This window comes from Peromyscus maniculatus, chromosome 2, assembly GCF_049852395.1.
Source record: "Peromyscus maniculatus bairdii isolate BWxNUB_F1_BW_parent chromosome 2, HU_Pman_BW_mat_3.1, whole genome shotgun sequence".
NCBI lineage: Eukaryota > Metazoa > Chordata > Mammalia > Rodentia > Cricetidae > Peromyscus > Peromyscus maniculatus.
The window spans coordinates 158,400,054-158,427,883 of NC_134853.1; the positions used below are offsets into that span (position 1 = coordinate 158,400,054).

Below are 27,830 nucleotides of genomic sequence, written 5' to 3' on the forward strand. Positions count from 1 at the left end.
GGTCCTGGGTTCTATAAGAAAGCAGGCTGAGCAAGCCAGTAAGCAGCACCCCTCCATGGCCTCTGCATCAGCTCCTGCCTCCAGGATTGTACTCTGACTTCCTTCAATGATGAACTGCAATGTGGAAGTGTAATCCAAACAAACCCTTTTCTCCCCAACTTGCTTTTGGTCATGGTGTTTCATCACAGCAATAGTAACTCTAACTAAGACAGAGGCTAATTTGCCCAGTGTGATATCAAACTAGAATTGGATAGAAGTGACCTTACAGTAAATGCCCTGGTCACACTGCCAGAGACATAGAAACTCGTTATTAGAATAAGGAAAACATAGGCTGGAGAGATGGCTCAGAGTTTAACAACACTGGCTGTTCTTCCAGAGGTCCTGAGTTCGATTCCCAGCACCCACATGGTGGCTCACTACCAACTGTTATGAGATCTGGCTCCCTCTCATTACCATCTGTAATGAGATCTGGTGCCCTCTTCTGGCCTGTGGAGATACATGAAAACAGAACATTGTATACATAATAAATAAATCTTAAACAAAAGAAAGAAAACACATATTGGTATCTTGGGAATATAGTAGTTCCCTCAGGCATTATCCTAACAGAGGGCTTCAGAAGCAGTTTTTTTGGGGTGGGGTGGGGGTGGTTTGAGACAGGGGTTCTCTGTGTAGCCCCGGCTGTCCTGGAACTAGCTCTGTAGACCAGGCTGGCCTTGAATATACAGAGATCTGGCTGCCTCTGCCTCCTAAGTGCTGGGATTACAGGTGTGTGCCACCACCGCCTGGCTCAGAAGCAGTTTTAATATATTCGAATATTCATCAAACAACTTCTCATGCAGAAAACTGATAATTTTTTCCAGGTGGGCAGAGGGACACAGAGAGAAAAAACTGTTTTTTGTGGCTAGAGGCTTTGGGAAAAGGGAAGAAAGAAAAAGAAAAGGAGGAAAGGAAAGGAGAGAGAGGGAGAGAGAGGGAGAGAGAGAGAGAGAGAGGGAGGGAGGGAGGGAGGGAGGGAGGGAGGGAGGGAGGGAGGGAGGGAGAGAGAGAGAGAGAGAGAGAGAGAGAGAGAGAGAGAGAGAGAGAGAGAGAGAGAGAGAGAGAAACACTAAGCACAGGCCCGCTATGGTTTTATCTCATAATGATCCCAGTCTGGAAGGAAGCAGGCAGGCAGCTGGCTGGCCCTGCGCCAGGCTGGGAGGCGGAGGGCAGATCAGGCTCCATGCAGGGCGGCAGCCCCCAGGGTGGCGAGGAGGAGCTGGCTTTAGTATGGCCCCGCGGGCTCCAGCAGAGTGGTGGCCCGCAGGTGGCCAGCCTTCCAGCAGCAAAGGATGGGACCCCTGCTGCACCTGTCCCAAGGACCTGGTCCCATCTACCACTGAGCACGTGCTCCGTGCAGGATCTGTCATTGGCTCCTGCAACTCTCCAGCCCGACCTAAGAAGTATGCAACTTGCCGGTCCAGCTGATTGGCTCGGAGGCTTTCACGTGTGACTGTGATTGGTCGATGAGGCTCACGCCCTCTCTCCTTGGGTCATACCATAAGGAGAGGAAGAGAGGAGAAAAGAGCATCTATTTCAGGGCATTTCTGCCGGGTTCCCCTGCCTCGCAGTCCACAGTGGCCTTTAGAACACTAAGTAAGACTGCTGTTTATTGACAGGAGGGGGTACCCGCAGAGAGACCCCGAGGCAATTGGACCGGGTGATACTGAGCCTCCCGCAGAGGTGGTGCACTCCGGGTTTGACTAGTCCAAGCTTGCAGGGCGGACTCGGAGCTTTCAACAGGCTCACGGGATCCTCAGACCTTACTCGATGCTCTTCCTGCCCACCCTGCGCCGAGCCATGCTTTCCCACTTCTGGAGGAGCGCTGGGTGAGTGAACCCCTTGCTGCCGGAGCCCTTAGAGCGGCGGGCGACTCCCTCCCTGCGTGTGCTCCGGGCTGCAGCCACCCTGGGAAAGCCACCCTCTCCCAGGTCCCCAAGTCTCCCCTAAACTCGAGGGTCGCATCCTGCACAGCCACTCTCCCGTGGAGACTCTGCGTCCCTTCCTTAGCCTTCCTGGGTCTCCCTAGATGGTCACTTTTACTTAGCCAAGGACTCCGCGCCCCCAGATGACTCCTGCGGTCCGTTGTGGTGCCCAGACTATGTCCACGCCCCCTTCCTACCTCCTCTTCCTCCTAATGATGGATATTTCAAATTTGTTGATTCTCCCAGTCCTGGGACGTCCCTGAGTTCAGGTTCTGGAGCCCCCTGATGCTCCCGGGGGCCGCTCTGTCCCACTCTCTTTTCAGTTTAATATTGGGCTTTTGTTTTTCGGTGGGTGCCGTAATGACTTTTATAGTGTGTGATGCTGGTGGGGTTCTGAGTGGCTTATGGCTTATTTTGAGATTTGAATAAATTCATTAAGTTCCTGCTGGGCGGTGGTGGCGCACACCTTTAATTCTAGCACTGGGGAGACAGAGGCAGGTGAATCTCTGAGTTCGAGGCCAGCCTGGTCTACAAATCGAGTTTCCAGGACTACACAGAGAAACTGTCTCGAAAAACAGAAACAACAACAACAAAGGTGTTTGGTTAGCCCTTAGGAGGCAGAGGCGGACTGATCTCTGAGGGTTGAAGGCCTGGTCAATTTGGTTTATGTAGCCAGGGCTACAGCTGTCTCTAGAACAGGTGTCTGGTTAGGACTGTCAGGACTGCCACTTTAGGTCAGACTTCTCATGAGGTGTAGAAGTAATGAAGTCATTAGAAGAAATGAGAAAACTGACAGGTTCCAGGGCAGAGCTGCTCTTCAGATCCGCACACTGCCGTTCAGCCAGAACCTCAGTGCCCTCCGTGACCTGTTGCAAGATCCTACCCCCATTGGGGCTCTCAGCCTGTTGGGCTTGGGGGTTGTGTTTCTGTCTCCCTTTTACACTGACACAGCACCCGCCCACCCCGACCTTAGTTCCTATTTGCTGCTCTGTGGCCTGTGACTCACTGTGTCTTCCTCCACTGAATTGTGACCTCTCTGAGTTAATCGGTGACCCTTTCCCTAGCCCCTGTGAGATGATAGGGGTGAGTTTCAGCTCTTCTGTACGTCCTGGTGGGGAGTTGGCAGGAAGAGGACATGGGATTGGAGTGTGTGGAGACTCCAGTCCTTCGACATCTGCATTGAGACCACAAAGACCCTCTGATCGCCCATAGGAAGCAGTCCATGTTATGAAATGGTTCCAGACAGCGGTATCATTTAGCAAGCTAACAAGTAGGATGGACCCCACGCTGAGCCGAGGAGCTTGTTCTGTCCCCATGTGCAGCCGGGGACTCTCTGCCTGTTCAGGCAGATGTAACTGGAGTAACAGTTGGTCTGGAGCCAGATCCCCGCTCTTCAGCGCGAGGCCTCTTGAGCGGGTGGGAAGAGGATTTTGCAACCAGTTCTCCGGCTCCCGCTGCCTGCTTTTACAGTGCGGCTGGCCTGGCGGGATGCCCAGATGGGTTTCTCCACATCAGCAGCGTTTATTCACTCACCTTTGGGGCAGGTACTCGGGGGCTGCTCTGCCCTGCAGAATGCTTAGGAGCACTTCCAGCCCGTGCCTCTGGTGCCGGTGGCTTCTTCAGTCATGACAGGAACAATCTTCAGAGGTTTTCTTGTTGTCACTGGTTGAGAGACATAATCCTAGGACAGCTGTGAAAACGCTGCTCAAGGTGGCTGTTTGAAAGCCTTAGGCTGTTTCTCTGTAACTGTAAAATGCAATGCTGAGATTGGTTCACCTTTAAATTCCTCTGTCTGGGTCTGAATTTCTATATGAACTGTTTTAACAAGTTCTTCTAAAGCTTTCACCTTGGTAGTCACATTAACCAACTTTTTAAATGATAAATGATCAAACAATATTTATAATTGACATTACATAAACCCCATCTACATTAATTATCCTCTCATTTAATTGTTCCATTTTCAGACTGTCAGTTGTATTATCAAACAGAGACCAAATTCTCTCAATTGTCTAAATGTTTCCCATTTTTTTAATGTGGGAAAAGACTTTCTTTTAACTAATTCCTCCCTTTATGAAATCTGCCTCCCGAGTGATAGGATAAGGGTGTGTGCCACCACTGTCTGGCCTCTGTGTCTAATCTAGGGCCTGGCTCTGTCCTCTGATCCTCAAGGCAAGCTTTATTAGAGTACACAACATATCACCACACCTGAGTCCCATCCCCAGGGAGGCGTTGTGTACACGTGTGCACATCCACAGATGCAAATTTACATGTAGATATGTACCTCGCATGTTTCACAGATTCTGTGCAGAGATGTATCACTAAGGCCACAGATGAGAAAGTGAACACAGAAAAGGGCTGCAGCATGAATCTTAAAGGGTCTTATTAATAAAATCAAACCTGAGGCCAGTTATTCGGGTGAAATGCTGGAAGATCAGAGAAGCAGAACAAGCCGCAGCTACCTCACCTTGCCAGTTCTCATCTGATTCTGTTTCCTCAGCCTGGAAGCTTCTGTGTCCTCATCCCAATGGCTCTCAGCTGAACTGCTGCTCCAAAGCCTGAAAGCTTAACCAGCTAAAATGTTTCTAGTTTCTGGTCCTTATATACCTTTCTGCTTTCTACCACCACTCCCTGGGATTAAAGGCTCGCTTTTTGGGATTAAAGGCGTGAGTCACCATGCTTGGCTGTATCCTTGAACACATGGATTTCTGCCTCTGGAATGCTAGGATTAAAGGCGTGTGCTACCACTGCCTATCCTTTATGTTTAATATTGTGGCTGTTCTGTCTCTGACCCCAGATAAGTTTATTAGGGTGCACAATATTTCGGGGAACACAATACCACCACAAAGGGCAGAGGTCAAGGTCAAGGCGGACAGGCAACAGGCCGATGGGAAGCCTGATGTTCACTAGCTCAAGACCCTCGACAAGTTTTCCTTCATTTCTACCGGCCTCAGTTGTTTAATCTGTGAAATGAGGAGAGCAAACTTATACATTACAGGCTGCCCAGGGGCTGCGGAAGACAAGCCTTGTAAAAGGTGAATCTGGGGGAGAGGAGGGGTCTGGGAAGTGACTCGTTAGTGGAGTACCTGCCCAGCATGCACCAAGAGCTAGCCAGGTGTATCGTCGACTTATAATGAATGTTCATTTCTGTCCCTTATTTGCCTTTGTGCCAGACCCTTCAGGGAGTCTTCCTGTGCATCACAGGGCTGTTTCAGGCCGCCAGCCCCTGTACCCTGCCATTGTTACTGGGTATTCTTGGCCCATCTACACATTGTTTTTGTCATGCGTGGGCACTGGTTATGTTGTCGGGTACTGACTTTTTCCTTGTTCCTGAGCGCATCTCAGAGCCCTGCAGGTGAGGTGTTCCCAACCTCATCCAGCACTCTGCCTCGGTGTCCTGCTAACAGCCTGGTCACAGGCAATGACAAGGACCCAAGTGTGCAGGTGTGGTGCTTGGTGTGTCCTCTAAATACTGTGGAGGACTGTAGGTGGGTTTTTTTTTTTCTTGTTGTTGTTGTTGTTATGACTGCTGGTCAGCTCTGTCCCACCAGCTGGCTCCCAAATAACCACATAGAGACTTATTCTTAATTCTAAATGCTCGGCCAAAAGCTTAGGCTTGTTACTAACTAACTCTTATAACTTAAACTAACCCATATTTCTTATCTATGCTCTACCATGTGGTGGTACATTTTTTCATCACAGCATGTTCATCTCCTGCTTCCTCTGTGTCTGGCTGTGTCCCCCTTTTATTCCCAGCATTCTTTTTTTGTTTGAAAGTCCTGCCTAATCTCTACCTGCTTAGCTATTGGCCATTTAGCCCTTTATTAAACCAATGTAAACAACAAATATTCACAGTGTACAAAAAGATCGTTCCACAGCAGAGGCCTAGATGGAACTTGAGGTCCTTGTAATGCTTCTGACATTGTTCAAATTGGCTGGCACTGGCACCTGGAAACAAACACTCTGCACCTGGCACACAGTAGGGGTTGAACCTGTTGTTGTTAGAATGGCCCAGGACAGAGTGCAGCTTGGACCCTGGCCCACCTGTAAGCAGCTCTGTGGCCCTGGGCAGGTGACTTGGCTTCTCTTTTGTCATGTGGAAAATAGCAGTAGCTGACTCACGGGGTGTCTTGTCTTTGGGGATTTTTTTTTTCCTTACAGTGTAGTGACCTTGTGTGTAAGGCAAGTGCTTTATCATGGGGCTGAATATCCAGCCCCCTTTTAACCTTTATTTTGAGACAGAGTCTTGCCAAGTTGCCCAGGCTGGCTTTGAATTTGCAATCCTCCTGCCCCAGCCTTGGAGTAACTGGGATTGTAGTTAATTTCATTAGTAGGCCTTGTCTTGGGGGTTGAAGGAGTTCATAGATGCTGAGTGGTTTGACACGTGCCCAGCTCCCCGAAAACTCAGGATTGCTGCAATATGGTGACCCACCTCTCTTCCACAGTGGTCAGCCCTGACAGAAATACCAAGGATAGCAGGACAGCAAGAGAGTCCTCCAGGCTAGATGTGGTGGTGTGTACCATTGATCCCTGTGCTTAGGAAGCAGAGGCAGGTAGATCTCTGAGTTCAAGGCCAGCCTGGTCTACAAAGCAAGTTCCAGGACAAAAAGAGCCGTAAGTATGCTCCATTACAGATGAGCTATGACCATGAGCTGCAAAGGAGTAAATGGTTTACTCTTCTATAAAAAAAGGCCGTAGTGCAACCTACTGCGTTTGGAGGGTGACTAAGTGAGATGGATGGTACCCGTGCCCATGATGCTCAGTTTTATCAACTTGACACAACCTGAAAACACCTGGGAAGAGGGTCTTAGTGAGAGACTATCTACTTTGGTTTGGCCTGGGGCTGGGGGCGGGGAATGTTTTAATTAAGTTAATCGTGAAAAGACCCAGCCCAGTGTGGGTGGCGCCATTCCCTAGGCAGGAGATCCTGAGCTGAGCACCTGCAATTGAGTGTATATGTGTTCCCTCCACTCTTGACTGTGGATGCTATGTGACCAGCCGTCTCAAGCGCCTGCCTCTGACTTCCCCACAGTGACAGACCTGGGTTGTGAGCTAGCATCAATAACCTTTCCTCCTAAGTTGCTTTTCGTCAGAGTATTTTATCACAGCAATAGAAATAAACGGCACAAGGGCAGTATCTCCACCTCACTCAGCTCAGTGCTCGGCACTCAGAGCTCAGGGGACGATCTGTACTGTCTTCTATGGCATCAGGCATAAAGGCTCCTGTAGCCTGCCCCACCCTGGGCCCTGTACTTTCCCCTCCCCAGGAGCCTCCATTGCTACCCTGATTACACCTAATTGAGTGATAAGGGGATTTGCCTTATCAGGCCCCAGATTACAGCTGGAAAACAGGAGGCCGGAGGAAGCAAGACAGCTCCCTTTGCTTTCTTCTTGACCTGGTGTTTAGCTGGCAGGAGAGTCCAGGGCGAGTTCAGTCCCAGAGGTCCGGTGCTTTCCGAGCTTTTTCTCTGGTGGTGTTTCTTTCGCGCTGGGACTCGTGGAGTGGATACAGGCTGCTTCGGGGGCCTTGCTGCTTGCTTTAAGCAGGAGATGCCCAGGATCCCTTGCGAACCCCCTGCTTGGCTCGGAGATAATGGGAGAGGAACCCCCTTCAGGCAGCGGGGGGCAGGGGGTGTCCACCTGTGAGAGGCATCCAAGCATAGTGGGGAGATCTGAGGAAAGGGTAGGACAGCTGAGGTTCTGCAGGGTTGTGGTGGTGGGGAATGAACCTGAGGACTCCTGAGGGTCCAGAATCTTCATTTTAGAAGTGGTTTTAGGTTGAGTCTCCCTTGATTCGGTATTCATGTGAGAATCTGGGTCTTGGGCCTGCAAGCTGACTTAGCAGGTGAAGGCGCTTGGTGCCAAGCTGACAACCTGTGTTTGGTTCTCAGGACCCACGTGATGGAAGGAGACAAGTGTTTTCTGATCTTCACACGTGGGCCGTGACACATTAGAAATAAATAAGTAAAATATGGTCCTCACTGTGCCGTGAAGACAGTCACGGACCTCACTCATCCAGTAGTGGTCCTCTGTAATTATCCCGGAGGACTGGGGCTTCATAACAGAGCCTGTGTGTGCCTAACGTGTGAGGCTCTGACTTCTGTCCCCAGCTCTTTATAAACCCAGTATGAAGATGCATACCTGGAATCCCAGCCTGCTCTTTAGGAGGTTCAAGGTCATCTTCTTTCACATAGTGAGTTTGGAGCTACACAGTGAGACCCTGTCTCAAGATAAAATAAAATAAAATAAAATAAGGATGTTTGCTGCCTGTAAAACAGCGAGCCATATTGCAGCATGACTGTGTTGTACATGTCCTCTTTACAGCATCCCCCAGTTGAAAAAGGCCCCTCTTGGGGCTGAAGAGATGGCTGAGAGGTTAAGAGCACTGACTGCTCTTCCAGAGGTCCTGAGTTCAATTCCCAGCAACCACATGGTGGCTCACATCTGTAATGAGATCTGGTGCCCTCTTCTGGCCTGCAGGGATACATGCAGGCAGTACATTGTATACATAATAAATTAATAAATAAATAAATCTTTAAAAAGGCCAGGCAGTGGTGGTGCATGCCTTTAATCCCAGTACTCAGGAGGCAGAGACAGGCAGATCTCTGTGAGTTCAAGGCCAGCTTGGACTACAGAGTGAGTTCCAGGAAAGACGTAAAGCTACACAGAGAAACCCTGTCTTGAAAAACAAAACAAAACAAAAAAAGCACACTGCTTAAATTTTGGGGCTGGAGAGATGGCTCAGCTGTTAAGAGCACTGGCTGTTCTTCCAGAGGTCCTGAGTTCAATTCCCAGCAACCACATGGTGGCTCACAACCATCCGTAATGAGATCTGGTGCCCTCTTCTGGCCTACAAGCATGCATGTAGGCAGAATACTGTATACATAATAAATAAATCTAAGAAAGAAAGAAAGAAAGAAAGAAAGAAAGAAAGAAAGAAAGAAAGAAAGAAAGAAAGAAAGAAAGAAGCCCCTCTGGAGTGGCTTGCATGTGTGAGGTTTCTGTGGGGGGTGTTCTATGGTGCATCCACAATGACTAGGTTGTTTAGGTGTGTATTTCTCAGAGCAGGTCCCCGGTGCTGGTGGGACAGGATTGTGTAGCTTTGGTTATGGCACGAGCGGCCTGGAGATGGTGGAGACGTGGCTGATGAGAGCTGATGGCACTTTGAACCTTGGACAGGGTGGAGCCTGTGCCCTCTACCTCCCCATCTCCTCCCCCAAAGAGTGCTGAGTTGGCTGGCACACACTCTTCTCGGAACCCCTGACATCTCCTGCCTCTAGCGGGGAGGGGACATGGGCTCTGAAGCTTGAGCTGAGGAGAACCTCTTACTGGCTCAGGCCCTGGCGGCAGGTCCCAGGGTGGGGGTGGGGGGATGCTGTCCCAGCTTGCTAGAAAACCTGAGTTGGTGCCAGAGGGAGGATTGAGAGTGGGATCAAGTCTACATCCGGAGCCGGGCACCTTGTTGAGTCCTAAAAATGTGTGGAGAATAAACTGGGTGGGTGGATTAACTCTGTGTTGTTGCTGTGGGGTAAGTGTGCTGACTGCATGAATGAATGAAGATAACCATCCAGCCTAGAAAGTCCTTGGGGAATCCTCTTAGAGAGCAGTGGCTCTCAACATGTGGGTCGTGACCCCTTTCGACAAACCTCCATCTCCAAAAAAATATTTACATTATGATTCATAACAGTAGCAAAATTACAGTTATGAAGTAACAAGAAAAATATTTTTATGGTTGGCGGGGTCACCACGTGAGGAACTATATTAGAGGGTCGCTGCGTTAGGAAGGTTGAGAACCACTGTCCTAGAGGCCCTGAGTCCTGTGCAGTGTGGTCCACCTCCATCTTCATCTAAGCTAGTGGAGGGTGCCCGTTAAACCCGGACGGACCGCCAGCTGAAAAGAGAGAGCGCCTGTTGGAAGAGAAGCCTGTTGGTTTTGGCCACACTTCACTCACGTTCAACTTGATCTTTGAACTAGTCTCTCCGGGGCCTGGAGACTTTCCAGGGCCAGAGAAAGGCCCCGGGAGCCTGCCGTCACAGTGGGCCTCTGCCTGGGGAAGGCGGGAGGAGGGCGGGGGGATCTGTTTCTGGCAACACTTTTGTGGGGTAGCAGGGTCAAGAGAGGCCTGGTGTGGGTGGGGTACGTGTTGGTTAAGCAGCGGCGCTGGTGGCTAGCCGCCGCCCACGGAGGAGAGTGCTGGATGATCAGTGATGCAAGAGTCACAAGCCATGGTCACCTTTCTAGAGCTTTATTGGGAGAGAAAGGGGGAGGGAGAGGGAGGGAGAGGGAGACCACGCGGAGGGGGGAGAATACAGAAGGAGAGAGGACACAGAGAGCACGCCCGCATTTTAGGCTGGGACACCGTCACAGGCTGGTGACATAATTAAGAACATAATCCTTACAGTCTGTGCTGACTTTTCCCCACCTGAATGTGATCCTGGTGTGTGTGTGGGGCTTTGGAAAGTCCTGGGCCTTGGTCTGTCTGTCCAGAGCCAGTGGGTAAGGAATGACTGGCGGCCTGGAGGTGAGCTTGAAGGTACACTGTGGTGTTCTGAGAGAGTAGATGGATTGTGCTGGCCAAGAGGGATCTTGGTGGACAGGAGTTTTGACTTTGGATTATCTGCTTCCAGAAATGGACGTGTCCGCCATGAGGGGTGGTAGGGTGAGGCCTGGAGCCCTGCTGGACTCAGTCCACATCCAGCTAAGGAACCACGGGGAGATTTTTATCACTCCATTGTCAGTCCCTAGGAATTTCTGTCCCCTCTCTCCTGTTCCCAGGACTGCAGGAGGAGGGGACGTGGTGGACTTCTCTAGCTTTGCCTTCTTTCAGCCGTCCAGTCTCCATAGTAACCCTAGGAGATGGGCCTCGCTGTTTTGTACTGGAACATGAGGGCAGGATTGGGTAGCCTCTGAGACGGCCTCTCCATCCTACCTGCTCTTCCTTGACCAGACAGACAAGGGTGGGAGGAAGGAATGTGACGTGGCCTGGGGTTATGACTGTGTGTGGGGGGGACGGACACCCTCCCCCTCTAGCTCGATGCTCACCCTCCCTCCTCTTCCAGAGCTTGCCAGCACGTGACCCTCTTCCTTGTCCCCAACCCTATAGGCCTCTCTCTGCCTCTATCCCGCCTGTCTACTCTTCCTTCCTCCTGGAATGTGGCCTCAGGGCCACACCCACCCCACATGGGTTTGTTTTCTCCTTCCAGTGACCCCTGGGCCCTCACATTCCTTCCCGTGAAAAAAGGCGAATCAACGTGTCCCCCCCACTCCCTCCGCCTGACCACTCTGTCCTGCCGAGCATGGTTACGCTGATGGAGGCCCAGCCAACAGCATCCCACTGACCCAGACAGAATGAAGCTCAGAGAGCGCTTCATTTTGTCTAAGCACAGTCCAGGCACCCACAGACTGGCACTTGTAGAGGGGTGGCTTTTCTGCCCAACTGTATCGTCCCTCTCATTTCCCAGCAACACCCAGCCCACGGCACTCCCCAGCTTTCTGGACTGTCCCCTCAGATCACCCAGCCAATCATGTGGTGGCTTTCCCCAGCATCTTGCACATGGTGCCTGGCTTTGTCTGGACTCAAATTCAGGTTCCTTCTAATTTCAACTTCAGCCAGTCATTTTCCTTATGAAAATACCTGGATGACTTATTCTGTCAGGGGCAGCTGGTGAGGCCTGGTCTGGGGCCTGGGCTCTGTGAATGTTGCCAGCATTAAGATGTCCTCTGAGTTGTCCTCGTTTACAGAAGAAACTGAGGTCTGAGGAATGTGTCTGGGAAGTGGAAGAGCTGGGCCTTTAGCTCTGGAATGATGGACCCCGAATGCTGGCTCTGATCCCCTCCATCTGCCCTACTTGGCACCTGCACACAAGAACGGAGGTGGAGGTCAATAATCAGCTAGCTTCCCTAGACCAGTGTTGCTGTGCCCAGCACTCAGGCCAGGCCTCCAAGTTCATGGTCTATATGTGATGCTCTTGCTCACCTGAATGCCAGCTTTCTGCTGAGGGCGTCTCTCTGGCTCACCTTGAGAGACAGCTCTCACAGGCTACCTGTTCAGTGTAGAGAAACCTGATTCTCTAGGGTGAATTCCATGAAAGAAGGGACAGTGGCCTTCAACATATACAAAATTGACTTCAAGTAACGGTGTGGGTTTGGTGGCTTATTGCCATTCAGTAACTGTAGAAACAGACTCAGAGCAGGCAAGTCATGTGACGGGACACACAGTGGTGGCGTTATGATTTCTCCCCCGGCCTTGGATTTGCTTTGATATCAGCCCTGTGGGTCAGTCCGGGACCACCTGTGAAGATAGAGGGACTAGCATGATGGCTGCTGACCTATCATCCCCTCCCCCCATGCTTGTTTCCAGGCTGCGTTGGAGGCACACCTCCTCTCTCAAGGTGGCCAATGAACCCATCTTAGCATTCACTCAGGGCAGCCCCGAGCGGGATGCTCTTCAGAAGGTAACAGGGTGGTGTGTCCCCAGGGTGTGTGGGGGCATGGAACAAAGGGAGACAAGAAGTTCCCATCCGCATTTCTGTCCCTCTCCCCAGGCTCTGAAGGACCTGAAGGGCCAGACAGAAGCCATCCCGTGTGTTGTCGGGGACGAGGAGGTGTGGACGTCCAATGTGCAATACCAGCTGTCGGTAGGTCTGATAGGGGCAGGAGCCGTGGTCTCTGCCTGGAAGAGTCATCGTCCCCTCCCAGGCTTTGAATTCCTTAGATGCCTAAAACTAGAACAAAGGGTACCATGCCCGGCCCACTCCTGAGTCATGTCCCCAGCAAGGAGCCTGGGAAGAGTGAGTGAGTGTGTGTGTGTTCCTGGTGGTTTCTTCCTATGGGTCAGTTGCAAGCTGGGGGTGGGGGGAGGAGAGGGAGGGAGGGAGATCTGGGTTCAGCCCTGCAGAATCCAGTGTCCACCTCAGCGAAGCCAGAGACTCACAGATCGCCCAGTCTGGGGCAGGGGAGTGAAGGGCTGGCCTTTTGGCCAATGAGTCCATGTCCATAGGACTCCAAGAGCACTGTGTGCTGCATCCAGTTTGAAAGAGCCAACCTACCTTTCTCGGCCTGCCCCCTTAGCCTTGTGACTCTGAGCACAGGGTACCTGTGGAGGTCAGAGGGCAACTCGGCGGAGTCAGCTCTCTCCTTCCCCCCCTTACGTGGGTCCTGGGACTGAACTCAGGTCACTGAGCCTGAGTGGCAAGCACCTTTACCTGCCGAGCCGTCTCGCGGGCCTGTTGGAAGAACTTCTAACCGAGGCTGGTGCACAGCTTCCAGGCATGGAGAGCCGGGGAGGAGGAGGGAGCTGTGGTCTTAGTGCCACGGGTGGATGAGCTGGGATTCAGGCATGTCTGACTGAACACAGAGGCTAGCTTTCCCTGAAAGGCAGGCAGAGTGGTCTGTGGTCTTGGCCTTACTCATGAACCACGATGCTCCCCGCTTTTTCTTTCAGCCCTTTAACCATGGACACAAGGTGGCCAAGTTCTGTTATGCGGACAAGGTGAGTCCCTGGTGACCATGGCTGCCCTGCCAATTGTGGGTGTACCCCACTACCTCTCTCCCTGATCCTGGGGAGTCTTTGGACTGAATCACGTACCAGTCATGTACAAGTTAACTCAAGCCAAACTTCAGCTGTGTTGCTCAGAGTGGGAACAGCACAAAACATCCCCTACTGTGGGAGCCCGTTCTCGGGTTCCTCGTGGCTTTACCCAGCAGGTCCGAATAGAGGATGATCAGGACCACCGGCCTGAGTGCAGGTGTCTGAGATGGTCTGCACTTGGCTGTGCTGGGGGAGGAGGTCTTTTGCTCTACCCCTTGGCATCTCTATAAAAACCCTGGGCCAGAGACAGTCGGGGCCCGTTGGAATAGGTTCCAGGCCCTCTTGAGGCTGTCCTTTATTTTCTATCTGTTTATCTCCGCAAGATTCTCCGCTATAAATCCTTCTATCTAATATTTCCTGCTGATCACACTCAAGAAAACTCTGGGAAGCTGTGGGGGTGGTGGGTAAATGCCCCACACCCCACTAACATGCCCACTGCTTCAAGCAGACATGGGGAGATCTGTTGGGGGTCAGGGGGTGGGTAGTCAAAGATAAACAGCATGGTTGGTGGTGCTGGTTACTAGTGGACAAGTCACAAACCATGGCCATGACTATCAGAGTTACAGAGAGCTTTCTTAGAAGGGAAAGGGTGGGGAGAGAAAGGGGAGCCAGGCCTGGAGGGAGGGAGAGATGGCGGGAGCAGAACAGAGAGCAGGGAACAGAGAGAGAAAACAGAGCAGAGAGAGAGGGTGGGAGTCTGCGGCTGGCTTTTTAAGGCACAGATTGTGTGACCACGTAGTCGCCAGTGCCCCCGATGACGTAAGACACAAGACCCCGAGCTGCGCATGTACAGGATCCTAACAGGTAGATTCTGTAAGACTGAGTCAGAGCAGTTGGACACACAGATAGACAGTCAGGCAGAGAGTGAGAGAGAGGGCCCATGGGAGGGGCTGATGGCAGGCGCCATGTGGTAATGAGGGCCGGTGGGGTCTGGGCCACCGGCAGCTAGTATGTGTGCCAAGCTGTGGTGCTGACGGCAAGGCTGGAGCCCTCTGAAGGATGTGGTACCTCCTTAGTTAGACCATGGGAGAAAGTGGGGCAGGAACTTTCTTTTTTAGCAGCTAACTCAGCTGGCAGGAGCCTAAGACCTCAGAATGACTGCGGGACAGGCTGTCTCTAGCAGTGTGGATGGGACTGGGGGGGGGGGCTTCTGCTGGTAGCTGGAGTCTTTCCGGTCCCTCCTCTGTGCCCTGGGGCTCTTCCTGCTGTGTAAGGCAGAAGGCAGCCCTTTACCCCTCTCCCCCGCTCTCCAGGCCTTGCTCAACAAAGCCATTGAAGCTGCCTTGGCCGCCAGAAAAGAGTGGGACCTGAAGCCTGTGGCAGACCGGGCCCAGATCTTCCTGAAGGCGGCAGATATGCTGAGCGGGCCACGAAGGGCTGAGGTCCTTGCCAAGACCATGGTGGGACAGGTGAGGATTGACAGGCCCAGTCAGGCTCCATTCCTGTCACTAGACATTAGCTGAGCCTCTGTGTGCCAGGAGCTGCTGGAGGCTTGGAGGTGTGCTCCAGAAACATCCCTCGGAGTGGGGATGTAGCATAGGTCACCGCACTGGGAGGATTGTGCTGAGCCCATGTGTCCTGCTGTGGGCCCGTCACCTCCCCTCCATTCCTGTCCCCCTACTCTGGGCCAAGCCTTTGTCACTTCAGGCTTATCAGTCACTCTACTAGAGGTGGCTAGCCTTCTGACTTTGCCCTACGGCACTGCCATCTACAAATATGTCAGACCGTGTGCATAGCCATCCTGGACACCGGGCTCACCAAGCTGCCGGTTGGACCCTGCTGCTGCCAATCTCCCCGCAGCCCTCAGAGGGATTTTTTAAACACCCACAAAGTTGCCCCTGACTCAGGGACCCCCAGGGTCTCTCTCCTAGGTTCTCATCCTATACCTGGGGCCCCTCTCCCCCTCTCCCCATGATGGAGTTTGAACTCAGCAGGAGTCTGTGGGAAGCCCAGGCCTCCTCTAGCTCTGTCCAGTGCCCACTGCCTAGAATGGACCCTGACTATCTGGTCGGGCTCCATCCTGACCTCTATGGGGTTACCTGGCATTCCAAGCCCAAGAAGGGCCGTTCTATTCCATTCAGGAGTGTTCTGCTCCTCGTCAGTTACAGTTAACGCTCAGGTAGTGGCCGGGTGTTACGTGTATATTGACTGCCTGGCGAATCTGTCTTGCTTGAACTTCGTCTTTAAGTTGTCAAAGGAGTCTCCTGAGAAGTGCAGTTTGAGAAATGGGCTTTTCAAGTGAGCAGTGCCCTGCACTGAGGAAGGAGCCAGGGAGAAAGACACAGTTTGGCCTCCTCCAAGAGTTCTGCTAAAGCAACCTCTGGCCTTAATTCTAGCATGATGAGTCCCACCTGCTCACCTGTCTGTGGTGAGAGCGCCCTCTGCTGCACGGAGGCGGGATGACAGCTCCCCACCTTTGCAGTGTTGAATTTGTGCTATGCGTGAGATTATCAGGAAGATAGATGGTGTGGGCTGTCACATTTGTCTTGAGATTCACGGGATTCTAGGTAGCACTCTGCAGGTCTTAGCCTCCTAGGCGCCACACTCTAATCGCATGTCAAGAATTATGAGCTGTGTAGCTCCGCAGGATGGTCAGCGGATGCTTTTCCGGTCCCGTGTACGTTAGTCTGTTTGATGGAAGAGGTTCGGATGCCTGAGAATCAGGTCCTTTCCCTCCTCAGTCCCAAGACCAGGCCTGGTCAGCCCACTGAAGGTTTCTGTTCCCTTCTGGAGGCTGGCTCTGGCCTGTGTGCTGTCCCTGAACCCAGGCCACCCTCCTAACAGGGAAAGACCGTGATCCAAGCGGAGATCGATGCTGCAGCGGAGCTCATCGACTTCTTCCGATTCAACGCCAAGTTTGCCGTGGAGCTGGAGGGGGAGCAGCCCATCAGCGTGACACCCAGCACCAACCGCGTGGTGTACCGGGGGCTGGAGGTACGGCAGGGCAGGCAGCGGGCCACAGGGGCTGCTGGGAGCCTTGAGCTCTGCCTCACCCTCTCCCTCCTCCTCAGGGCTTCGTGGCGGCCATCTCACCCTTCAATTTCACCGCAATCGGAGGCAACCTGGCAGGCGCCCCGGCCCTGATGGTGAGGAGCCGGGGACCAGGCCGTCAGTCATGCCCCAGATCTCCAACGAACACAGACAGTGGTAGCTGTGGCCGAGAATACGCTCTGGGTTCCAGCACAGCCGTGTCCGTTTGTGGGAGACCCGAGCAGACCCCAAGTTCGAAAGCTCAGGGGCACAGTTTCCTCCTCTGTCCAACAGAAGCAATGATGTATGTGTGGCGGGGGTGCGTGTCGTCAGGCTTCCAGTATTGAGTGAGACGTGCGAGACACCAGGCAGGTCCAGGCGAGAGTGAGCCACGGGTCCAACGGCCGCTGACGGTGGTGTTGACCTGGAGTGCTCACGTGTGTGGCAGCCATTGACACTGTGCTGATGATGTCATTTAACTAAAAAAAAAAACAGTGAGAGAAGTGGCTGCCCCTGTGCCTCTTTGCCAGGCGACACCTGAGATGTACGGGAGGGACTGACTTGTCAAGGCTGGTAAACAATGGGACAGATAGGAATTTGTTGAGTGAAGGTGCCAGTACCACGAGCTCCCAGGCTGATGTGGGGGATACAGGCCAGTCCTCAGCAGGCTGGGCCGGAGGAGAGCTGGTGTTCGCGGGGTATGGCTCCCCATGTGCATCTCATGTGCATACACAGGGACAACCTCGTGCATCAGCAAATGGGCCCTGCTGGTGCCTGTGATGCTGCACGTGCTCTGGGCCAGCACACGTGCAGAACATCTGTGAATACTTGCCCAGCCGCACCCAGGAGGGGCCCAGAGACACTGAGAACAGCCCTAGCCTGGAGTGAGGGCGGGATTCGGCCCAGGCTTGCAGGGAAAGGGAACCCAGGCTAGAGTCAGAGGCGAAACTTGGGGCCTCCATGACAGGGTCCTCTAGAAACGGTGCAGATGTGACATGAGTGGGCTGAGGTGGGGGACGTGGGGTGTAGCGTGGTTCCAGGTGAGGGTGACCATGCTGTCCGGCACAGTGGGGTACATGGTTGGTATGGTTGGTGTCCTACTGCCTTGTGAGTCATGTTCACACCTTTTTTGGCAGGGCAACGTGGTCCTGTGGAAGCCCAGCGACACTGCCATGCTGGCTAGCTATGCGGTCTACCGCATCCTCCGGGAGGCTGGCTTGCCCCCCAACATAATCCAGTTTGTGCCAGCTGATGGGCCAACATTTGGGGACACAGTCACCAGCTCAGAGCACCTCTGTGGCATCAACTTCACAGGCAGTGTGCCGTAAGTCCCTGGGGCGTGGGGCGGGGCACAGTGGTGTAGGGAAACGGCGCCGCTATCTGGGGCTGTGAACCCAGAGGTCACACGCTGATCTTGCCCACTTTCTCTGTGTGATCAGCCTCTCTCAATCTAGTTATTTTTTTTTAACCTGTCAAATGAGAGTTTTTTTGTTTTGGTCTTTTCGAGTCAGGGTTTCTCTATGTAACAGTCCTGGCTGTTGTGGATCTCGCTCTGTAGACCAGGCTGACTTCGAACTCAACCGAGATCCGCTGCCTCTGCCTCCCAGATGCTGGAATTAAAGGCACCACCACCTGGCGTTGGTCCCTATCTTGCTGAGTGTTTGGAAGGATGGGAAAGGGGGGAGCTGTGTGGGCTGGGAAGCACGGCCTATGCCTGAAAGCAGCCTCTACCATGGAGGACATGTTTGGGCGAGCTGGAAACAGGAGATACGTGTCCTGCTTCTTGGAGAAGGCACCCGGGTGAAAGATTGGCTAGGCAGAGGTGAGGAAGTAGGAACAGGGTTATAGGAAGGGGAAGGGCACCAAGGGGGCTTGTAGGCTAAGCCTATGATGTGCTGCAAGGCCTGTCCCTTGGGCCTTGGGGGGTGGAGGTGTGGGGGGGGCTGGGTAGTCTGCACCAGTCACCTGCTCGCTGACTCAGCAGCACAGGATTCTGTGCCACAGCTGGGAATAAGTGAACAGTGGGGTCCCCTGCGCACCGTCCCCCACCCCGCCTCTCTTGGTCCCACCTCTCAGATTTAGCCCAGTGGCTCCTAGGAGCCTTTTGTATCTTCAGAAGCGTCTGGGCTGCACGCTGAAGGAGGCAGGGGACGTAGAAGGTTGTAGGGAAGGGTGTAAGCATGGTTCTGTTTCAGGCTGGGGTTGCCCACTGGACCTGGGGAGTGCCTGGGTTTTTTGTTTTTTTTTTTTTCTTGGATTCCTAATAGCCATGGCCCAGCCATGTCTAGCTGGGACTGTTTTATTGTAAAAATCCATATTGTGTGTGTGCTCTGGTCCCCTGGGCTTGTGTGTCTCATGGATGTGGACAACACTTTGTAGGTTCCCCCCAGTCCCACCCCAGGCCCTTGGTCTGTATATCCCGGGTCAGCCCATGGCTGGTTGTCCCGGCCCTTGCAACTGTACTCTGTCCTAGGAACCGGCTGGAGCTGTTCCAGAAGGCCTGCTCAGGAGGTTGTGGGCTGCAGGGATGGGGATAATGGCCATGGACCAGGCAGGGATGTCAGAACCTAGGGCAGAGCAGCGTAGTGAGCCGCAGGCAGTCTGCAGGGCTGGGGTCTGGGTCCAAGACCTTCTGGCCTTGACAGAGAGGGCATGGTTGACCAGGATAGACGCTGTCAGGAGTACAGGCTTGGGGAAGTTGAGTCATGTGCCGGTCATCAGCCGAGGAGTCTTCTGGGCATCCGGGTAGAGGTGACTGGGACAGCCAGGTGGTCCCATTTTACGTCTGCAGCTCTTGCTGTGGGGTACCTACCAGAGTGGCTTCTCTGCACCTTCCCCGCCTGGATCGCTGGTGTGGGTGGCAGCTTCAGGACTGCTGAGGAGGTCTTTTCCCCAGAGGCCTGCTCTGCCAGTGCTCGGGTCTCTGCCTGTTAGCAGGCGGAGTGGGCCTGTGTTGTGTCGTCGTCGTCCCCCCCCCCCCCCCCCCCCCCCCCCCGTTTGCCACGCTCTGGCAAGCTGCTGGGCCGAAGGTGGGAAAGTCATAAATTACCGTTAGCTACTGTGGCTGGGTGATTAGCATTTTTATTGTTTTGTGGTGTTGAGGTTGGTCACAGTGAAGCCTGGGGAGGAGGCGGCGTCTCTGGGGCGGCAGGTCAGGGCACAGCCTGAGTCGTTGGTTTGGTCCGTCAGGGCCAGGCACTGGGTCAGGATGCCCCTCATAGCCACAGGGGTGTGTATTCCTTGTCAGGCGCGGCGGTGTGCCCAGCGTGATCCTAAGTCCCGACTCATACTGGCATCCATGCCCGTGGAGGGTCCTTGTCACTAGGTGCAGAATTGAAGGCTCAGAGACAGCAAGTCACGAGCCCAAGATCACACAGCCCTGTGGCAGAGCCAGGGCCAGCACTGTCTGTTTGCACATCTGGGCCTACGCGCCACTGTGCTCCCAAGCCCCGTCACAGCTGCCACCACCCACTTAGTTCCTCCGGTTCTACGATGACCCCCCCCTCCCCACCCCAGGTCTTTTAGCCTCTTCCTGGGGAGGCTGCTTGACACACCTCTTTGCTTCTAGCACTTTCAAACACCTGTGGAAGCAGGTGGCCCAGAATCTGGACCATTACCGGACCTTCCCGCGCCTGGCCGGAGGTGAGCGCCGCCCCTCACACGCGTCCAGGGCTCCCCTCTTCCCCGGGCTCTTATGAGAGGGCAGGAGATCAGAGTGGGGGTGGCCAGGATTGCTGGGAACCAATATTGGAGACTTCTCGACCTGCCTCTGCAGGGGCCCCCTCGGGAGCCCCGTGTGATCCGGAAGCCCCTAAACATGCCTGTGTGTGGAGCTGAAAGCTGCGTTCCTCTGAGGCGTGTGTTAGTCGTTAGCACACCTGGCCCGGGGATGCTGCGGTGGATGGCAGGGGTCTGAGCAGGGGAGGAAGGAGCCTGGTGTGTGTGTGTGTGCGTGCGTGCGTGCGTGCGTGCGTGCGTGCGTGCGTGTGTGTGTGTGTGTGTGTGTGTGTGTAGGGGGACGAGAGAAGGCTGAGAGGGTAGCAGGACCTCCTCACCTTGACAGTGATAACTCCTGAGAAACCATTCTGTGGCCACACACACGTGACATGCGTCGTTGTCGTGTAAAGCAAAGGCAGTGGAGTCGTCTTCTGCAGGGTTCTCGGAGCCTTTAGTGCTCCATTTATGTACTTGGAAAACATAACCGGCCGTGCGGTGTTTCCCAAACTCCCCGGGCCACGGAACCCCATTTTGCAAAGTCTCTATGGGACAAGCGTTTTGTATAACCCACTTTGGGAAAGTGCTGAGACCACCAGAGAAGGTCCGTCTGGGGCACACTCGACAGTGGAAGCTGGAGCTGGTGGTCTAACCTCCTAACCCCTAGTGTGAGGTGGGACCCCTGGTAAGGCCCTTCCTGCGCTGGCTGGCCTCTGGTGGTGTGCCCGGGCTGGCTGTAGCATTTGACGTTCCCAGCTCCCATGTCCTTAGTCCTTGCCTTTGTGAGATGAAAGGTGGACCCTGCAGGGGAGGGTGGCCCTTCCCTCTCAAGGCCATGGCCCAAACTGGAGCCAATGGCTTCATCACTTTGCCTCGGTTTACTCATCTCTGAGATGGGAGGGCAACAATGGGGGTAGTCCTTGGGACGTGGAGAGACAGCTCAGGGTGCTTCTTCCAGCACCTGGCAGGGGGTGTGTGCTTTTGGTTGCTGTCGTAACTGAGCAGGTAAACTGAGGCTGGAAGGTGCTGTGACAGTCTGAAGGTCTTCCCTAAGGGAATAGGTGGGCTTCCCTGGGAGGTTTCAGGAAAGCCTGGGCTCTGGGGAGCTTGGCTTGATGTACTCCTGCCTCATGTTGGCCATTTGGTTTTCTCATCCGTGATGGGGAGTGGGTTCCAATGCCCTCTGCTCTCCTGTTCCCTTCCCCGGCCTTGCTTCATCTTCTGGGGAGTGGGGCAGGCCTGGCTCATGGCTCCCCTTGCTCCTCTCTGTTCTAATTGCTTCCTCTCATTGTCTGCTGAATGTGGGGCCGTGGACCAGTGTGGGTGGTGGCTTGGGCTGCAGCCAGCAACCTCCATTCATGTCCACACCCTGTGCTCTGTAGAGTGTGGCGGGAAGAATTTCCATTTCGTGCACAGCTCGGCCGATGTGGACAGCGTGGTGAGCGGGACGGTGCGCTCAGCCTTCGAGTATGGTGGCCAGAAGTGCTCAGCCTGCTCGCGCCTCTACGTGCCACAGTCTCTGTGGCCACAGATCAAAGGGCGGCTGCTGGAAGAACACAGCAGGATCAAAGTGGGCGACGTGAGTGGCACCTCCGCTGCGCCCAGCAGGTGGCTGATGAGATTGGCTGCCGCTGTCTCCAGCTCTTTGAGTGCCCGGTCCTTCCCTGGGGCTCTCTCTGGCTCTTTGAGGCAGGGTCCTTCCCTTGGGGCTCTGTGCACGTGGGGTGGGCTGTGGGGAAGGGACTCCCTTTGTCTCTGGCCCGTGGTGTCTCATCTCTCCCTCCCTTGTCCCCAGCCTGTAGAGGACTTTGGGACCTTCTTCTCTGCAGTGATTGATGCCAAGGTAAGGGGTGGGGCACAGCACAATCTGGGGGTGCTGGGCCCAGGGCTAGGACGGAGAGGGGCAGGTTCGTCGGGGTGGTTTGTAACCACACATGCCTCCCTGGCCTGGAAGAGGACGGGATCATCCATGCCGGAAATTGCTTTTGTCTGCACACCCCTGAGCCAGGCTCAGCACGCCCCTAAAGTGTATTGATGTGCACACACTCATGCACACACACACAGGCAGGCCCACATATGTGCACTTGAGATCACAGCTCTGGAACCAGAGTGTAAACGCCTTGAAGACACATCTCTGTAGTCACGTGCACATATCATGTGCTTAAATGTAAATACATAGCTATATATGTACCTTTCCATATGTTTATCTCAGCATGTGTTTATATGTAAGGAGCTCTGTGGTTTTACCACACATGAGCATGCACACACACTATGTAACACTCTTATATACATACACAGAGATCTCACATACATAACATACACACTCACATACACAGCACACACATACATACCACACACGTGCACTTATATACATACCACACACACACACTCTCTCTCTCTCTCAAGACATGGACACATGCTACATACACACATATATAACACAAGCAGGTACCCTTTTCTGTGTCCCAGCCCCTCCAGGTTCCCTCTGGTCTCTGCATGCCTGGCTTCCTGACCATTTGGCAGGTTAGCCGGGCCTTACTCTTACCCTGAGTGCCTCCAACCCTGTCCCCCTTCTCAGAACTCAGGCCCTTTAGGCAGAGGTGTTTTGGGGTGAGTGTGAGGGACAGCTGTCTTTGACACCATCCTGCTCACCTGCCCTAGGCCTTTGCACGCATCAAGAAGTGGCTGGAGCATGCGCGTTCCTCGCCCAGCCTCAGTGTCCTGGCAGGGGGCCAGTGCAACGAGTCGGTGGGTTACTACGTGGAGCCGTGCATCGTCGAGAGCAAGGACCCTCAGGAACCCATCATGAAGGAGGTGACTGCAGTGAGCTGTCCTTGGGCATGGCGTCACGCGGGGTTCTGACGCTGTCTGGTGTCATGGGTGAGGAGGGGTGGCTGGCCGGAATGGCTACAGAGTGAACAGACCTGGGTCTTGAGCTTCAGGCCTGTCCAAGACTCCATCCTTGTCACTGCCAGCACTGGCTGTGGCCTGGTACTCCATTGCCACAGCTACCACAGCCACCATGGGACTATGGCAGCTGTGGGCTCCCTGGCTCCCTGTGTGGCTGTGGCTGGTGCCTGAGATCCAGGGAAAGCCCCAGCCCCTTGCTGGGGGAGGGGCCCTGAGGAGGGAGATGCCTTAGCACTTGCTGCTGAGTGAGCCTCCTGCTCCTCAGGGCCCGACTGCTCCACTGTCCAGGTGAGGGCATGGCAGGGAGGCCGGAAAGTTCTGGAACTTTTGCCAAATGGTCAGGAAGCCAGGCACGCAGAGACAGAGGGAACCTGGAGGAATCCGCCCGTCTCTGCCTCCGCTCAGGGCGGCTGTGTGGCCTGAGGCCTGGGATGGTGGAGAGGATGGCCAGATGGGGACATCGTAGTGACTAACCCCTCCCTCGTCTCCCAGGAGATCTTCGGTCCTGTGCTGACGGTGTATGTGTACCCGGATAACAAGTACAGAGAGACGCTGCAGCTGGTCGACAGCACCACCAGCTATGGCCTCACGGGGGCAGTGTTCGCCCAGGATAAGTGAGTGGCCCTGAGAGATGCTGTCCCTGCCAGCTCAATGGCATCCCCCTGCCTCCCAGATGCAGTTCTGCTCACCCTAACCTCCACTCTCTGCATTTTCCTTTCTCCTCGGCCCTGTAAGCCACCGTGTCTGCCCCTGAGAGAGAAGTACTGGGATTGGAGCCCAAGAGGAAAGCATGGGGATCTGGGTGTTAGCTAAGTTTCCGTGAAATGGCCCAGTTGGACTGGGACCCCTGCTCACATTGCTCCCGCAGCTGTGGCCTGACCCTCTATGCTCTCCATCCAGGCCTCCCAGTGGCCCCAGGAGGCAGGTGAGCTGATCCCCTTCTCAGGGGAGAAGCTGAGCCTTGGAGACTAACTTGTCCAGCGCCCACTCTAGCAGCTGGCCAGGGTCCTGTTTCTACTACGGCTGCTTGCTTAGCTGGGAAGCCAGTCAGGGCTGCCTGAGGGGTTGGAGGCCAGACCTGGGGCTGGCCGCCCCTCTGATCACTGTCCTGTCTCCTAGGGCAATCGTCCAGGAGGCCACGAGGATGCTGAGAAATGCTGCTGGCAACTTCTACATCAACGACAAGTCCACTGGGTCTGTGGTGGGCCAGCAGCCCTTCGGGGGTGCCCGGGCCTCTGGTGAGTGGGAGGCGAGTCTGGGTCAGAGGCCATAGGTCAGTGCCTCAAGGCTGCCACTAGGAACAGAATGACTGTTGGGGGTGTGTGAGTGTTCAAATACAGAATGTTTTCAGGAGCTTCCGGAGCCAGGAGGCCATTCTTCGATTGTACGGGGAAGGAAATTGAGGCATGGGGGAGGGTTGTGAATGTTAGCTTTAATGCCCACACTTCTACCACCAGGCTTAAGGTCACCCAGGTTCAATGCTGTCTAGGTCATAGTTGGAGAAGCTCTGGATGGGCAGGCAGTGCATTGTCAGGGGCTGCTGCCCACTAGTGGCAGCCAGGGCCAGAACACATGTTAATAAGAATGTGATGTTTCTACCCAGGTAAACAGCATGTAGCATTTAAGGCAGCCCGCCCCCCTCTCTGTGTATGTGCGTGTGCGTGTGCGTGTGCGTGTGCGTGTGTGTGTGTGTGTGTGTGTGTGTGTGTGTATGTGTGTGTGTGTGTGTGTGTGTGGTGTGTGTGTGACTAGTTTCTTTGCTGACTTCCTTTCTGAATGTTCTGCCCTTTGCTGGGAGTGGAGTTTTTACAGTTTCTGCTGTTATATTGGAGACTCCCTTTCTCTTTGTCTATTAATATTTGCTTTCTATGTTTTGGCATTCTGATATTGGTTGCCTATGTATTTACAGCTGCTATTTTCTGTCCTTGACTTTCTCACCTTCCCTTGCCCCCCCCCCGCCTTCCCCTGGCCCCCCCTCGCCTTCCCCTGCTCCCCACACCTTCCCCTGCTTCCCCCCACCTTTCCCTGCCCCCCCACCTTCCCCTGCCCCCCCACCTTCCCCTGCCCCCCACCTTTCCCTGCCCCCCCGCCTTCCCCTGCCCCCCCGCCTTCCCCTGCCCCCCGCCTTCCCCTGCCCCCCGCCTTCCCCTGCTCCCCCCTCCTTCCCCTGCCCCCACACCTTCCCCTGCTCCCCCCACCTTCCCCTGCTCCCCCCACCTTCCCCTGCTCCCCCCCGCCTTCCCCTGCTTCCCCCCCCCCGCCTTCCCCTGCTCCCCCCTGCCTTCCCCTGCCCCCCGCCTTCCCCTGCCCCCCCACCTTCCCCTGCTCCCCCCAACCTTCCCCTGCCCCCCACCTTCCCCTGCCCCCCCACCTTCCCCTGCCCCCCCACCTTCCCCTGTCCCCCACCTTCCCCTGCCCCCCCGCCTTCCCCTGCCCCCCACCTTCCCCTGCCCCCCACCTTCCCCTGCCCCCTGCCTTCCCCTGCTCCCCCCCACCTTCCCCTGCCCCCCCAGTTTTAGTTTAGAGTCTACTTTATTTGCTGTGAGCTGCTCCTGTGCAGCTTTGAGATCTGTTTATATCTTCTTCCTGTGTCCTCAGGGGTGAAGTGTGTTTCTTGTAAACCACATATAATTGGGTCTTGCTTATTTTTTACTTAAGAATAAGTAAACTTTTTTAGCTGGGTAAGATGGCACATACTTTAATGCCAGCTCTTGGAAGGCAAAGGCAAGTAGATCTCCATGAGTTCCAGGCCAACCAAGGCTGCAAAGTGAGACCCTGTCTCAAAAAATTTGGCCTAGAACATGCTATGTAGATAGACCAGGCTGGTCTTGAACTCACATAGATCCACCTGCCTCAGCCCCCCAAGTGCTGGAATTAAAGGTGTGCACCACCGCACCTGGCCCAGCATCTTTTAAAAAAAAATAACTAAAAAATTATATGTATGTGTATGAGTAATAGGCCACATGTATGTAAATACTCAGAGAATCCAGGTGATGATGTCAGATCCCCAGGAGCTGGAGTTGCTAGAGGTTGTGACCTGCTTTGTGTAGGCCTGGGAACTAAACTCTGGTCCTCTAGAAGATGAAGAAGAGCTCTCTGTCCAGCCTGGGTCTTGGTTTTTTAAATCCATTCACTCACTATGACTTTTAATTGCAGAATTTAACCCATTTACATTTAATGTAATTACTGATAAGTAAGGCTTGCTTATTCTTTCTTCCTCTCTTACCGACTTCCTTTATGCTCACATGATTCACTCAAGTATTGTGTTTTAATTCCTGTCTTGGACTGTCCATCTCTCCTTGATTTCTAAAGAGCAGCTTGGCTGGGCAGTGTTGCTTTTGATTGGTATTTTATCTCTTTGGTACTGTGGGCCTCGGCCTCTCCCCTGCCCTCTGGTCATGCACACTTACCCTCTGGCCATGCACACTTGGCCCTAATATGCTCAGCAGACTCTGAATGTGTTTAGTTTCTGCTTCTCAGCAGGGTGCATTCAGCAGGGTGCATTGTAGACAGAGCCATCATTCACCCCTGTGCTGCCCCATTCACTCCCCCAGCCCCCTACCTGCCAAGAACCATTGTGCATTCTCTTTCCCACAGGAACCAATGACAAGCCAGGAGGCCCCCACTACATCCTGCGCTGGACATCGCCCCAGGTCATCAAGGAAACTCATCAGCCCCTGGGGGACTGGCGATACTCCTACATGCAGTGAGCTCTGCTCAGCACCTGTCTGTCCATCCAGATGACTGACATCTCTGCACTGACCCCAGGCTCCCCACCAGCTCCTCCTGGACACTTTACAGCTGAGCTTGACCCTGTCCTGGCCATTGAGCTATATCCTGAACCCTCTTCCCCTGGTGTCAGGTGACCAGGCTTTGGCTTTGGGTCATACTGGGAAGGAAAAGCCAATTCACCCAGAAATCTCATCTGCTCCGGAACACCCTGGTGCCTGGCTGGCTCTCCCCCTGGCTGCTTTACTCTCCTTATCCAAGGCCCCTTGGCTCAGAGACTCGGAGAACAGAGAGAGACACTCTTGGGATCCAGTGGGGAAAGGAGACAGCTCTGGTGCCCCGCAGCCTCATCCCTCAGATTCCTGACCTCGGCCCCTCCACATATCCAGTGAGATAGGATCTCAGTCAGGGGGCTGCAGCGGTACCAGCTAGCTTTGCCCCTCGGTCTGCTAGTTGCTCCTGCAGGTACTTGTGCCCAGCTGTATGCCTTAGACCCATGTGCCTTCTCTAGGATGCCCGGGTGGCCCTGAGCCTTCATCTCTCCTGGCCATCTGCTGGGAGTGAGCAGTGGTGGTCACCTGGGAAACCTTGAGGTGGGCTTCCATTCCATACTCTTGTTAGAGCAACCAGATCAGTGGTGGCCAGGGTGAGTTCCTACTTGGGTCCTGGATAATCAAGTGTTATTTTTAGTAGCTTGAGAGCCTGCAGAGTTCCCCTTCAAGGACATTTGCCAAGGGATCCACATACAGCTGATGTGGCTGTCCCCAAGGGGCCACCCCAGGTCACCACGGTCCACACTTGGGGGCAGATACCAGTACCAGGCCAGCTCTGAGCTCTGCTTCCTTTCAGAGTCTACGTGTCTCCTAGGGAGCATGGCTCCCAATTCCGTTGGTTCTATACTGTGAGGGGGTGGGGTGCACTTATTGTCACCCAATAAAACACTAGCTGCCAAATCAAA

General features: G+C 54.1%; 1 protein-coding gene across 1 annotated transcript; it reads left to right on the forward strand.

Annotated features, from left to right (window-relative positions):
* The first annotated feature begins 1,518 nt into the window (after nucleotides 1-1,518).
* On the forward strand, nucleotides 1,519-27,830 carry Aldh4a1 (aldehyde dehydrogenase 4 family member A1). The gene is made up of 15 exons (XM_006980917.4): nucleotides 1,519-1,865; nucleotides 12,320-12,413; nucleotides 12,504-12,596; nucleotides 13,403-13,450; nucleotides 14,803-14,958; nucleotides 16,334-16,483; nucleotides 16,561-16,635; nucleotides 17,656-17,843; nucleotides 20,088-20,161; nucleotides 21,616-21,812; nucleotides 22,029-22,076; nucleotides 22,895-23,047; nucleotides 23,636-23,757; nucleotides 24,263-24,381; nucleotides 26,741-27,830. Exons 1-15 carry the CDS (start codon nucleotides 1,807-1,809, stop codon nucleotides 26,851-26,853), a joined length of 1,689 nt encoding a protein of 562 aa, XP_006980979.1. The 5' UTR covers nucleotides 1,519-1,806; the 3' UTR covers nucleotides 26,854-27,830.